This window comes from Lichtheimia ornata (assembly GCF_029851405.1).
Source record: "Lichtheimia ornata isolate CBS 291.66 chromosome Unknown scaffold00040, whole genome shotgun sequence".
Lineage (NCBI taxonomy): Eukaryota > Fungi > Mucoromycota > Mucoromycetes > Mucorales > Lichtheimiaceae > Lichtheimia > Lichtheimia ornata.
In genome coordinates this window covers 184,538-197,696 of record NW_026695360.1, presented here as the reverse complement: position 1 = coordinate 197,696, position 13,159 = coordinate 184,538, and the positions used below count along the sequence as shown (strand labels likewise).

The following is a 13,159-nucleotide window of genomic DNA, read 5'->3' as shown; positions in this document are numbered from 1 at the left end:
CCAATACTTTAGTAATTCGCTATCTATAATTTTCCAGCCAACAAACGAACAGAGAGTGGAATACGAGGAGCAACATAGTCACGAGTAATTTTGTCAATGGAAGTGCATCCTGCAAAAGCCAATTTGTATATGAGTAACTTTGTTAAACAAAGACCTTGTATATATAAAGAACACAAAGATACATACCAGCCAATGTCATTGTTGTCGTAAGGTCCTTGTTGATCTGTGAAAGCACTTGTTTGACACCATCCTCACCCTACCATACCTAATGTATCAGCATTGACTTTGGATGGGGTCTGTATAACTTGATACTTACATTGTAGGCAAGGCCATAGATAATGGGTCGTCCAAGAAACACTGCACGAGCACCAAGAGCAAGTGCCTTGAACACATCACTGCCATGCCGAATACCACCGTCTACATACACCTCCACGGATGTGCCTCGTACAGCTTCGATAATTTCAGGCAACGCTTCAATCTATGAGAAGAAATACGGCTTAATAATCCCATACAACCGTGTTACCATGGCAACAAACTTACACTGGCAGGGCTATGATCCAATTGACGACCACCATGGTTGGATACGATAATACCTTGTGCACCATGCTTTACAGCGAGTGCTGCATCGTCACCACGCAACACGCCCTTGACGACAATTGGCAATTTGGTAATGCTCTTGAGCCATGCAACATCTTTCCAGTTGAGAGAAGCATCCACATCATATCCAAAATGACGATTGGGACCACGACCACTATGCTCATCTTGAAAGTTTCCAAATCGGATGAAGTCGGGAAGCTTAAAGCCGGCGCTATCCACCATATCATCATTGTAAGCATTGAACATTTTTATGCTCATGCATATCCCCCCTCGATTCACTTACCGTTCTTCAGTCAAACGACGTCCCAAAGTGGGAAGATCCACCGTTAACACGATTGCTTTAAAACCCGCCTTTTCACAACGTCGCACCATTTGTTCGGTCACTTTACGGTCCCGGTCGACATAAAGCTGAAACCATTGCAAAGAATTTGGATCCACTTTGGTTGCTTCGTTCATCACTGTTTCCATGCCACAGTTGCTATAGCTTGACAAACAAAAACATGTGCCGTGTGCTGCACTTGCTATTGGGGAAACAAGAGTATGGCGAAATCAGATATGGATTTTAATGATGCACCTTCCACGTACCTCTTACTGTTGCCTTCTCGGCTTCTGGATGTGCAAGACGATGATTTGATGTGGGTGCAATGCAAATTGGGGTCTTGATAGGCTGACCGAGGATGCTGGTTGAGAGATCAATGTCCTTGACATTCACCATGACACGGGGTCTGATGATCAATCTACGTATGCGTATAAGCAAACATTACTTTTCAGGCACAAAATAACCATCCGACATACTCGTTGTAGGCCTCTTTGTTGCGGCGAAGAGTCACTTCATCTTCGGCACCAGTGCAAAAGAACCCAAAGTGAGGTGCTTCCATCTTTTGGCGTGCATAGGCTTCATAGTCATCGAGGCATACTGGTTTACTCATCGGGAAATATTAGGGGAAAGAAATGCAGGGCGCGGGAAATCTCTTGAAGCTTTTCTTTATTTGCCAAAAATTAAAGTTACAGCACCATGTTCTCATCAGCCCAGATTTTGAATGTACGGTCATATCCACAAGAGGCAACATAACGACCATCTATTAAATGAAACCCGTTAATACCATTGACATCTTCGATGTAAAGCTCCACAATCCCCAATGTCCCATTCTCTTACCGTTTGAGGTATCCACGCCCATCACTTTGTTCTCGTGACCTTCCAAACTCTTGATCAATCGATAATCATCACCAGACCAAATCTTGACGCTGCCATCGTAACCAGCTGTCGTCAAATAAAAGCCTTCTTCATTGGCTGGTCCTTTGTTGTACTTCACGTCTGCAACCAGAGATCTGTGTGCTGGAATCGTGTATATGTTGCGCAATGTCCGCATATCCCAAATCTTGACTGTGTTATCGCCACTTGCTGAAGCCAAATGATAGCTGTGTGACACAAACATGATTTTAGCATTTTGTGCCCTTATCCCCGCATAATCTTATCGCAAACTTACCCATTAGGATTCCAATCTAAGCCAAGCACATCTTTGACATGACCTTCAAGTGCCATGGCTGATCGACCCGTACGCATATCCCACACTCGGCCAACGCAATCAAGACCACTACACACATTATTAATGACCAATGCATCATCCTAATAGTGCCCACATACCCTGTTGCTGCAAGACTTCCATCACATTGAAAAGCGATAGTATAGACCTCCTTGGCATGACCCTCTTGAAGCAAGAGCTCGGTAGTCGTTTCCACGTCCCATAATCTCCATGTGCCATCGAATCCAGCACTGCCAAGGTATCTTCCTGAAGGATGAAAAGCGATACGAGATACGCGTCCAGCATGTCCTTTAAGCGTGGCTAATGGTGTATCCCTAACATGACCTTGTCAGCCTTCAAGATTACGTCTGTATCCAAATCCCCACAAGACTTACTTTTCCAAGTTCCACAGATGGATCATTGAATCGGCACTACCAGTAGCAAAGTTCATCACGCTCTTATCCAGGCTAATGGTTGCTTCAGGATGGAAGGCAATACCACCAATACGATCGGTGTGTCCTTTGAAAGTGATCAATGGCTCGCATTGTGGGATCGACCATAATCGACATACGCCCGACCATGCACCAGTGACCAACATGGATGAGTCTGGGGTAAAAGCAACTTGAGCCACGGGTCGTTCGTCCGCAATTTGTGATGCCCAATTGGTATATCCCTATTATAAAAGCATTCGCATTCACATGTTGCATTGATTTGCATGTCCCCCTTCCTTTCAAATTACCTTAAGTCGTGTATGCACCTCCTTACGTGCAGCCTTTAGCTGTGCCAATGGAACATCCACCTCTGCCTTTTGTCGTTCTATCCTCTTCTTGGCTCTATAACCATACGCAAATGTAGATTAATCTACTGCTCCATTGCATCCTTCCTCATGATGAATACGTTACCGTGGCAATGAATAGGTTGTGATCCATTTTCTTGCTTCTAGTAACTCTTGTGTGCCTGGGGTAAAGAATTCCTCCTCATTCTATGTTGGGTCGTTTGATGCGTATTAGTGGCTGCATAACAATGGTCATCTTTGGTGATCTCTTCTTACTTCTTCCTCCTCGCTTTCTGATTCAGATTCGACTGGTATTTCTCTGCCTTCTAGGATCGATAAATGGTAGCGTAAACGAGTACGACGATCATCGGGCTATGCAATAATTCATGAGAAGATATGCAACTACCATGATCACATCGCACCATGGATAACTTACACCTTCACCGAAAAGACATTGTGGTTCACCAAGCTCTCGTAGTCGCTGTCGAACGCGTTTGTCGTCTGTGGGGACAGCGATTTCTCGTGCACGCTTCCTTCGCTCGAATTCTTGTAGAACTTCTTGATCAGCTTGTCGTGCTCTTTGGGATGACGCTGAAAGATCGGCATCGGTCAAGTCGGCTATATTGATTTCATATTAGACCATTGCGCGATCGGTTGTAAGACACTTTCAGCTTTACCCAACGCTTCCAGATCGATGCCACCTGCTGCCAGGGTTGAACTAGTCGGTTCTTCGATGCGTGGGCGTTTGACAACATCCGTTTCTTCCAATGACCCAAAGTGAACCCTTGGTTTCGCCTTCAATTTGGAAAGATCGTTATCCATTTGTGCTGTCGTCGTCGTTACAAAGTGACCAAGTGGAAGAAAGAAGTAGCCTGTTTGCTCCGCTTTACACAACCATCTTCAGTTGGCCTTTTCGCTTATACACTTTGCAAGTCAGCTGATCTTCGGTTTCCTCTGCAACGCATGATTTTGATTCAAAGGATCTTTACCCATATCGTGGAAGCAAATCATAGCTATTGTGATCTGTGATACTTGAAATGATAATACATCTTCTGATGCGCAGTATATGTTACAGCCCTCTTGAAATAAAAGAACAAGACTACAACAATGACTTTGTACTCTAACATTAAATGCGTGAGCAGTGCCTCGTGGTGGATTCCATGACGTTGCTACTTGTATAACAGTTGCTAGGCAACCCTTACAATGTCATGTATAAGATCCATGCGTCTCAATAAGAGTCACTTGTGCTATCTACCGGTAGTTGAATCACAGCAGCACACCTTAACTTATGATGCTTCTTTCTACCATAACATGCTAAGTCGTGTTGGGCTTGTATCAAGCGTATACTTGCATTACTTATTTTGTATATCACAATAGCTTGCTATGGTTCAATCTAAAAGGTGATTGCATGCCTTGATCTTTTATGATATGGATTGGTGTAGGAAACCTTATCAAACCTCCATTTATTGTAGGAGTTCCATTACCTCACACACCTAACCAAGCAACGGATGAGTAGTTGTTATGACAGCTGATATTGCTATTGTGTTGTAGTGGATGACGCTTATTGTTGATGTAGATAATCATGCATCATGTTTCGGTATGCATAGTCAACTTTATTCACGTTGTCGTGAAACAATAGCACTAGGATCGCGGATAACGTTTAGTCATTTGATAAATGATACGATATCAACCCATCAATGCCTACCGCCAAGTGTACGGCCGTCGCATTAATGCATGAACAAAAAATGTTGGCACACTCAAAATGATCAGATCACGTGACCCAAGAAAATCCGAAAAAACAAAAAGAAACCAAGCGAATTGCTTGGATTTTTGCTCTCGGACCGGGAATTGAACCCGGGTCTCCCGCGTGACAGGCGGGGATACTGACCACTATACTATCCGAGATGGACTGTTGCTTCCTTCCTTGTTTTTTAACTCGCGGGTGTATATATATACCACAACATTTCCATATAAGGAAGGTGTAAATGTGTCAAAAACGTAATCGAATGCAAATGAAATTAATATCATCATGTAGCGGAGCATTCAAGGAATTCCATGATACATGCCTCGTAGTTTTATGGCAGGTTAATAGGGAGCAATTTCGTTTACAACATGAGCTTTTAATCTATTGGTCGGAGTAAAATGGCTCGACAGCGGCTGTTCTTTTGGCCGAGGGTGGATAAAGATGCTGGATTGGATCCTTTTCTTTATCCATGTTCACGCTCATCCTGTACAAGCGAGTGATTTTTCAAGTAGATGACCTTCATTTCATGGGTAGTGTTTATCCTCAGCATGACAACAGTAAACAAGCACATGGCAAGTATCAATCCCTGATCAAACATTCATGCATATGCTTTTCATGCAATGTAATTATAATACTAAAAGTAGCGTAGGTACAGAATCTTTGTTTTGTCTTTAGCAAGATAGATACAAGATGTATATGAATGGATAAGGGCTGTGCGAAGTGGAAGGGAGATAAAGGACAAGATATGAATGAGTATTGAAATTGTGATTGATAGCTACTACTACTGTTTTATCATCAAGAAGGAGTGTAATGATCTACTTTTTGGCCTTGGGTTTGTTGCTCTTGCCCTTGTTCTTCTTTTGTTGTTCATCTTCTTCCATCCTCAACAATTCTTCCTCGGCCTTTTTGGCTTCACGCATCCTCCTTTCACCAGCAAGTTGGTTTTCCTTTTCTTCTTGCTCCAATTGCAATTCTCGTCGCTTCTGCTCATCCTCACGCATCGTTTTCATCTCATCCAACAATACTTTTTGCTTCTCATGTTCGAGCATTTGAGCTGCTGTGGAAAAGATGGTTTGGTTCCAGTTGGGCTTGTACGTGTTGGCTTCTTGAGCAATATCCTGCAGCTCCATCACCACTTCTTGCTCGGCCAAAGAGAAATCACGCCATAGATCGTCGCCAATACTTCCCATACGCATTAACTGTTGCAGAGCTGGCTTCTCTTGTTGTACTTCCTTGAGACGATGCACTGCTTGCATAGCACGACGCAATAAAGCCGCACGTAAATGAAACTCGGGCACTGGTATGTCGCAATTGAGTAAAGCGATATATCGTTCCTTGTCATGGTTTTCAGGGAACCAAGATTCGACTTGCTTGACACCTATTCATGGGGGTTGCCAGCATTAGCATCAGCAAAAGAGGACCGATTGGGAGGTTGTAAAAGAGAGGGGGTTGGGAAGGGGAAACCTTACTTGTGAGTCGACGGTATATATAAGAGAACATGCTCATGGCAGCAATGCAGCCACCGAGATAAAGGGCCGGTAGCAATAAAGAGTTCATGGTGTCAAAGGACCAATGAATGTGTATAAACGCGTGTCAAAGGAATTGAAAAAGAGAAAGAGAGGGAGTGAAGGTGGATGTATTTGATTGGGCAGCCATTTTATTATTATCAGCCAGCCAAATTATCCAGCTGCTAGTAACCATTCTACTACAGTTTGTTCATCTTCAAATTCGTCTTCTGAGACAAACCATTCTTCATCACCATCTACAATGCCATTTTCGCTCGTGCTATCATCCATAGGCGGTTTGGCTTGTGTTGTGTTGATAGGACCAGAACCAGAACCAGGAGGAGGAGGATCATCACCATCCATCTTTTTGCTTTGTCGTGAAGGTGGTGGTAGATGTAATTCCATGACTTCAGTTTGTACGGATGCATCTCGCTTGGATACACGCTGATGTCTTTCAAATTTGAGCACCTTTTCCTTGACATTGTTCTTATTGGATGTATCCATGGTGATTGTTGCCCCTGGAGACGCTGTTGCATTAGCAGCAGCAATAGCAGCAGCTGTAGGTGATGCAACTGCAGCTGTCCCTGTTGTCGTTGCAAGAGTAAAATAGCCATCTTGAGCAGGTGTACCACCATCACTGAGAATCATTGTTTGACGTTTAGCCACCATACTAGAAGGACGTTCAAGGGAGGTTTGGGGTCGACTACGTCTTGCTGGATTCAATGGAGGAGGTGCAGGTGGAGGTGGAGTCATCAATGGGCGATCATAACTCTTACGTCTTCGAGGCGGTGGTTGAGGGGGTTTAGGTGCAACACGTGGATTTTCAAATGCATTGATGGAAGGTGATGCAGATGGGACAGTGGATCGTTTACTGCTGTTGATAGATTTTGTGTCGCTGTTGTTGTCAATGATATTGTTCACCTCGATGGATTTCAATCGATTGGGTGTTAATGACATGCGCACAGTGTCACCAGACTTGATCAAATCTTCAAAATCAACCATGGTAGGAGAGTCGGGATTATATACAGAGATGGCTATTGCCTTGTTGTTATTGCTGCTACTGCTGCTGGTTCTTTGTTGTGGTGATTGTGGAAGCTGTGTCGACTCACGTCGTTTGAAGAGGCGAGGAAATCTTTTTTTGTTGCTAGTTCCATTGCTACCAGAAGAATTGGTTGAGCTGATTGTATTGGTGCTTGTGCTCGTGCTCATAATGGACATTGGGCGTTGATGTTGTCTTTGCCCTGCCGAACTTGTGGTTGTGGTTGGGCTACAGGGTAGATCGGCATCATTGTTGTGGCTGCTGCTACTGCTGTCATTGTCCAAATTCGGTATATCGGCATATGGATCCACAGGACGTCCATTGGAAGAACATGATTCACGACTATGGTGGTGCTTCTTATTGTTGGTATTCGTCATATCATTCCATGGCATTTGCTGTTGTTGCAATTGTTGCTGTTGTCGCATTTTATGATGGTATCCCATAACAAATGACGCTCGTTTCTATCATCAAGCTTGTGAGAAGGGATTCAAGGGTACATGGTATGATACATACTTTTAATCGATCTCGTAATTCCATTTGACGAAACATGGATGTTACTTGAGCATCTTCGGATAAGGCTGCAAATACTTCCTTGATGCGAATGTATTCAGTATCTTGGCTTTCAGCAGTGGTTGCAGCAGCCTAAAAGAAGAAACAAGAATATCAGTAAATGATTCATTCAGCATGACAAGGAGAGGAAGCTTGTAGGAGTTAAGGTTCTTCTTTCCTGAGGGTTATCGGACAAGGGGATAAAAGGGGGGCAAGACAGTGAAAGGGTGGATTATGTGTGTGTGTGTGATGGTGTTCGTGTCGATGATGGATGGATGTTGGTGGTGATAGTGGAGGAAAAGGGGGGGTTGTATGGTAAAACCAAAGACCAATGACTATCGATACTTACGATCAATACGTATTCTGCAACATGTTCAATGATGCTGGTGACATATACAGTGACAATAGGCGAGATTGAAAAGTTGTGTGTTTTTGGGACTCCAATACTTGGTCGTCGAGTGTTTTGGCGATTGTGATTGTTTTCTGCAAGGGTGCAATGATTGATACATTCTTGTCGTAAAAGAGCACCTATGCTGTCAAGTGGGATTGAATCCAATCGTCGTGTGCGTTCATATGCTTCGTAATCGATATCATCGGCAGTCTCGGTGTATGATTTAACCTGCAGCTCGGCTTCAACAATAGCATTTTTGCCAAGACTCGAAGGAAGTAAAGCGACTACAGCTGTCTTGATGCGTGATAGGTCGAGTGATTTGGCTGATGTCAAAAGAAGTGTAATGAACTCGTCGAGGAACTGGTTAATGATCTGCAAGGCATCTGAAGAGACGCGTAGGGGATCGACTTGGGTGACAATGGCGTTGGCGGCGCGGTGACAGACATAAGTATCGAATACTGTGAGCGAGGGGAGATTAAATGTATAAGTGACATGATCGTCGTGATACCAGCTATATATTATTGCTTGTTGATTACCTCGTGACATAACGATATATAATAAAGTAGATGATAAGAGAGAATGTAAAAAGTAATACTAAGGCTATAATAGTAGTAGTAGTGCGTGAGAGTGGGATCAGGTAGGAAAAAAGATATTATACACAAGGAAAAAGTGGGAAAGAGAAAGAGAGAAAGGTACAATAGAGTGAGAGAGAGAGGCGTTGTTGAAATGATAGTGAGGAACAGGAGAGCGACAATGTTGAAAAGACGGGAAAAGAGAAGAAAAAAAAAGCGCGGATCAAGGAGGTATGTCCAGCTAAGCAAGGGACATTCACGTAAATACCAAAGAGCCGAAATACTCAAGGCACAAGAAAAAGATGCGACGCTACTCACACCGAGTAGGAAACTAAAAGGAGGGAAAAAAGAAAGGAACGAGCGAAGGAAAGGAGGTGGATTGCAGTTTACAGCTTGGTAAAGTTGTGTTACCAGCGCACAAGCACTCTAATGTAATGCAGGTATCCTTTTTTGGCCTTTTTGTCAACCACTCAATATGCCAAATGAAATCAATTGCATCCAAGTGGGCACTCTCAAAGACAACAAGCTCATCCATGATGCAACTGCAGATACACACGTTTATGCACGAGCACTGACATGGCAACCCTTGCATTACAAAAAAAAAAGATTACATTGCTTCCAATCATGCCTCATCATGCTATAACGATGGAGCTTGAAAATAGGGCCTTCATCGTAGTTCAATGACCGCGAAAGGCACATCCATTGAAATGGGCAGGCCATGTATCATGACGATATTTATTAGGCGGAGTAAATCATTGGATCAGACATTAGGAAAAGGGGGACGATATGCATTTGCTCTCATATGGCCAATGAACCATTCTTTTGTTTTCCTACTTGACAACGCAACCCGATGATGATCATTTGGCGTGGTATCTCATTCTTCAAACGGCTACATCATCATACACACGTACATTGAGTGGTAATACATTCCCAATCTTCAGGAGCATATATATAACTTTGCAGTAAAAAGGGATAAACTCATGTTCATTTCATCCCGAGGGTGGATTGGCAAAAGGAGCTCAAGACTTGTTTCTCTTACGACATCATTTGTCTACTGCTGCTAGTAATCACAAAGAATGCACACAGACATTTCCACACACACACGCACACCATCATTCTTCCCCCATCCTTCCTTCTTCTTCCCATACACCCCCCACGCTATGGACCTGTTTCTAGTCCTGTTTTGTAATTTCCATCATCATACGTATTATCCTTCTCCTTGGTATTGTTTCCCTTGTTTTACTTTGTTCACAATAATGATATACAAATGAATGATTGTTGAAGGATGATGCTATTTCCTAACGTAGAGGACAAACTCGTAACTGAGATCATGATGGTGTTGGATACCCCTTGGGACTGGTTGTTGCACAAATGCCTCGAGATCTTCATGCGGTGCACGTTCAAATAGATTTTCATCAATAGGCGACATGAATGCATCACATTGGATCGACTTGCTTGCATAGACACGTGTTAAGAGGATGTGGGTGCATAATGGCATCGATTGGTCATAGATTTGTCCTCCTCCCAATACAAAGATCCTCGCTTCTTGATCATGTTCCTTCTTTAGGGTATCTGCTTGTTCGAGAGCCTCCTGGATGGATGTAGCCAAACTGACATGTGGAAAAGGTCCCTTTTGATGACAACTACAAAAGAAAAGGATATGGAATCAGATGACATGTCGTGGCACGCACGCACACACGCACACAAACTGCACATACTTGTACTTGGCGTTACGTGATATGATGATATTGTAGCACGCTGGAAACGGTGTCATACACAAAGGACTAGCCTCCCATGACATTCGACCCATCACCACCACGTTCTGCCATTTGCGTTTGTCATTGCTCATGGTATGATAAGCCTTGGTCGTCACATCCATCAGGTACTGCGTGTCCCCAGGAATAGACCATGGTAGTGCTTGATCCTTTCCAATTCCCCATGTGTCTGCCAGGGCAGCAGCCATAAGAACCACGGTCCCGATTGTCATTGGTCAAGGAAGGGAAATAGAGCTTTAAAGGAAGTAGGACGGGCGGATAAAACAAGGGGCAATGAACACATTTATCACGCACACATATTGTGGATGAGGGAAGAAGAGAGACTCTATGCAAGAATCCATCATGGTTTCGATCACATCATAAACTAAACGTAGAATGAAAAGTTGTTTTTTACATTAAAGCTTAATTAACTATGTATATCATCTTCTATAGGTGGAGAAGGAATGCAGCGTATGTGGGATGAATGAAATGAAATGTAAAGTGAGTAGGGAGAGCGAGAGAGAGAGAGAGAGAGAGAGAGCTTGGCAAGCGACTAATGTACAAAAGGAAATGGGTAGGATAATATACAAAAAGATGGGTTATTGAATAGTGCGGCGTGTTTGGGTTTACCATCCTTGGAAACTTTCCCAATAGCTTGAAGTTAAAATGGATGGATGATCATCGGCGACTCTTGAATCCAGACCACTACCACCAGCAGTACAAGTATTGTTTTGTCGCTGTTCCCAATCCACGCAATACCTTAGGCTTTGTGAGAGATCCATGTCGTTTGTGAATGGTGGACAAGGTTGATATTTGTTGCCACGTCGAGAAGAATGAATAATACGGCGGGGCCTCACCATTGGTGTGGTAGATTTGGAAACGAGCATAGTTGTAAGTAAGGATTGCTGTGGTGGATGATCGGCTATTTTTGGCGGAATTCGCTTTTGAAAAGGATTCTTAGGTAATGTGGAGGAACTGGTTTTGTTGGTTTCAGTCGATGGATTCTCCTTGGCTGGTGGTATTGTTGAGACAGCGGGCTTCTTACAAGTGTCGTTTAAAATAAAATCGGTATCATTCGATCTTACTGTACTCCAAAAGCCATCATCGTCTGCACCATCATGGACATCGTGAACAGTATCCTCTTCTTCATCTTCATCTTCTTCTTCATCTGAAAGATAGAATTTGCTAGTATGCGTATGCGGGGGTTTTGCTTGTTGTTGTTGCTGTTGATGGTGGTGGTGGTTGTTGGGTAAAAGTTGATGATGTTGATGTTGAGATGTTGCACTTGGAGGTGGAGATGGCGGTGGTACGATGGCGTCGTTTTTAGATGCACGTTCCACAAGTGTCGTTGCTGGGGCAGCGGTGATGGTGTTCGATTTATGGTTCGATTGGGAAACGGTGGGCAGAGGATATGGCTCAATGGGTGTATTGAGTGACGAGATCATTCGCTTGAAAGAGGATGGTGAAACATGCTTCAAAGACCGTGGTGTTTGTGGTATGGAACATGTAGACGATGTTGAGGTTGACGACGCGTAGGTAAAGTAGTCCTCCTCTGCTGCATTACTGTGCTGAATGGGAATGGGCGTACGCACATGCTGCTCTTTGGCTTTCTCAATGAGAGACTCGCGATACCACAATCGCCAGCTTAAGTTCTCCAGGCGTCTCCCGTTCTCGAGATTGTCTTTGCATTTCGTAAAAACTGGCGATAAGGAAAAAGTTAGGAGGAGGATGATATCAATAAAATGCAAACATACCAGTCCACATGCAAGACAAGTCATCGCTAGTAATGTCGTTCAATTTGTGAATGTTTGGGACGGCAAGCGACACGACAGGGACGTCGAGCGATTGTATCATGGCAAAAGTAAATGAATGAGAAACGGAAGATAAAACAAGGAAGAAAAGAGCAGTGGATGATTGTAGGGTCCAGATAAGGATGCCGCACCCTTAAGTAAGATAACTTGCCTGGATGAGCCGAGACCTTCCCCCAACTATTTTCAACCCCTTCCTCTAATCGTTTTGGCGGCTCCTTCACCCCCAATATCGGCTGCTCACGGAGCCTCATCCAATCATATCCATCCTTCCATTGGCGATCTCCCGGCAACTGCCTTGGCCTCCAACACAACTTGTTTTCCAATGACTAACTACCATCACCAGTACTTTTATTCATCATCTCATGCTGTTGCTATGTTATCCATAATAATAGTCCTTGTGCCACTGTCCTATTTGGAGAGATGATGAGATCGCATCTTACTTTTCCTTCACACACATTTTACATTTGACAATCGGTGGTACAGTAAAAAAAGAAAAGAGAGATGAAAGTCGAAAAGTTAATCTTGGCTTAACCGCCAAATTGGTGTGCCACACACAGACCCAGAAAAGCAATCCAAAGATAAGTGAGGATGTGTATGTGCAACATGCCCCAAAAAAGGTCCTCACCGTAAAATGGCCCACCCACCTTACCAACAAAATAGTTGTTCATGAATGATCTTGGCGTCAAAGCATTCATGGGACTCATCCCAACCACGACCCCTTTATTCAATACAAGTTACCATCATTGTTGTGGTATCGGGTTGTTGGGGTTCCTTTTTAATTCCAGTGACCAGCCAAATACTGATAAGACGTCGTGAGAGCAGCATGATAGGACCATGATTATCATGGCCACACTGGTTGATGATCAACGCCATTGCATGTGCAACGTTCACTTTACACA

General features: G+C 43.6%; 6 protein-coding genes and 1 non-coding gene across 7 annotated transcripts; all 7 read right to left on the bottom strand.

Annotated features, from left to right (window-relative positions):
* Positions 1–23: 23 nt before the first annotated feature.
* On the bottom strand, positions 24–1,526 carry O0I10_007957 (uncharacterized protein; the record flags this gene model as incomplete). Its single annotated transcript, XM_058487964.1, has 7 exons — positions 24–109; positions 187–256; positions 317–478; positions 541–808; positions 881–1,118; positions 1,183–1,334; positions 1,393–1,526. The coding sequence occupies 7 exons, from the start codon at positions 1,524–1,526 to the stop codon at positions 24–26; spliced, it is 1,110 nt and encodes a 369-aa protein (XP_058341302.1).
* A 76-nt stretch (positions 1,527–1,602) lies between these two features.
* Positions 1,603–3,717, bottom strand: O0I10_007956 (uncharacterized protein; the record flags this gene model as incomplete). Its single annotated transcript, XM_058487963.1, has 10 exons — positions 1,603–1,676; positions 1,754–2,016; positions 2,085–2,192; positions 2,243–2,455; positions 2,516–2,793; positions 2,860–2,953; positions 3,023–3,102; positions 3,172–3,267; positions 3,332–3,513; positions 3,573–3,717. 10 exons carry the CDS (start codon positions 3,715–3,717, stop codon positions 1,603–1,605), a joined length of 1,533 nt encoding a protein of 510 aa, XP_058341301.1.
* A 1,008-nt stretch (positions 3,718–4,725) lies between these two features.
* On the bottom strand, positions 4,726–4,800 carry O0I10_007955. Its single transcript has one exon. It is a non-coding gene; the product is annotated as a tRNA-Asp (tRNA).
* Positions 4,801–5,454: 654 nt separating this feature from the next.
* O0I10_007954 (uncharacterized protein) lies at positions 5,455–6,196 on the bottom strand (the record flags this gene model as incomplete). The annotated part of the gene is made up of 2 exons (XM_058487962.1): positions 5,455–6,017; positions 6,109–6,196. 2 exons carry the CDS (start codon positions 6,194–6,196, stop codon positions 5,455–5,457), a joined length of 651 nt encoding a protein of 216 aa, XP_058341300.1.
* A 122-nt stretch (positions 6,197–6,318) lies between these two features.
* O0I10_007953 (uncharacterized protein) lies at positions 6,319–8,669 on the bottom strand (the record flags this gene model as incomplete). The annotated part of the gene is made up of 3 exons (XM_058487961.1): positions 6,319–7,644; positions 7,697–7,825; positions 8,082–8,669. 3 exons carry the CDS (start codon positions 8,667–8,669, stop codon positions 6,319–6,321), a joined length of 2,043 nt encoding a protein of 680 aa, XP_058341299.1.
* A 1,317-nt stretch (positions 8,670–9,986) lies between these two features.
* O0I10_007952 (uncharacterized protein) lies at positions 9,987–10,658 on the bottom strand (the record flags this gene model as incomplete). Its single annotated transcript, XM_058487960.1, has 2 exons — positions 9,987–10,338; positions 10,414–10,658. The coding sequence occupies 2 exons, from the start codon at positions 10,656–10,658 to the stop codon at positions 9,987–9,989; spliced, it is 597 nt and encodes a 198-aa protein (XP_058341298.1).
* Positions 10,659–11,075: 417 nt separating this feature from the next.
* Positions 11,076–12,303, bottom strand: O0I10_007951 (uncharacterized protein; the record flags this gene model as incomplete). Its single annotated transcript, XM_058487959.1, has 2 exons — positions 11,076–12,148; positions 12,204–12,303. The coding sequence occupies 2 exons, from the start codon at positions 12,301–12,303 to the stop codon at positions 11,076–11,078; spliced, it is 1,173 nt and encodes a 390-aa protein (XP_058341297.1).
* Between the last annotated feature and the right edge of the window lie 856 nt (positions 12,304–13,159).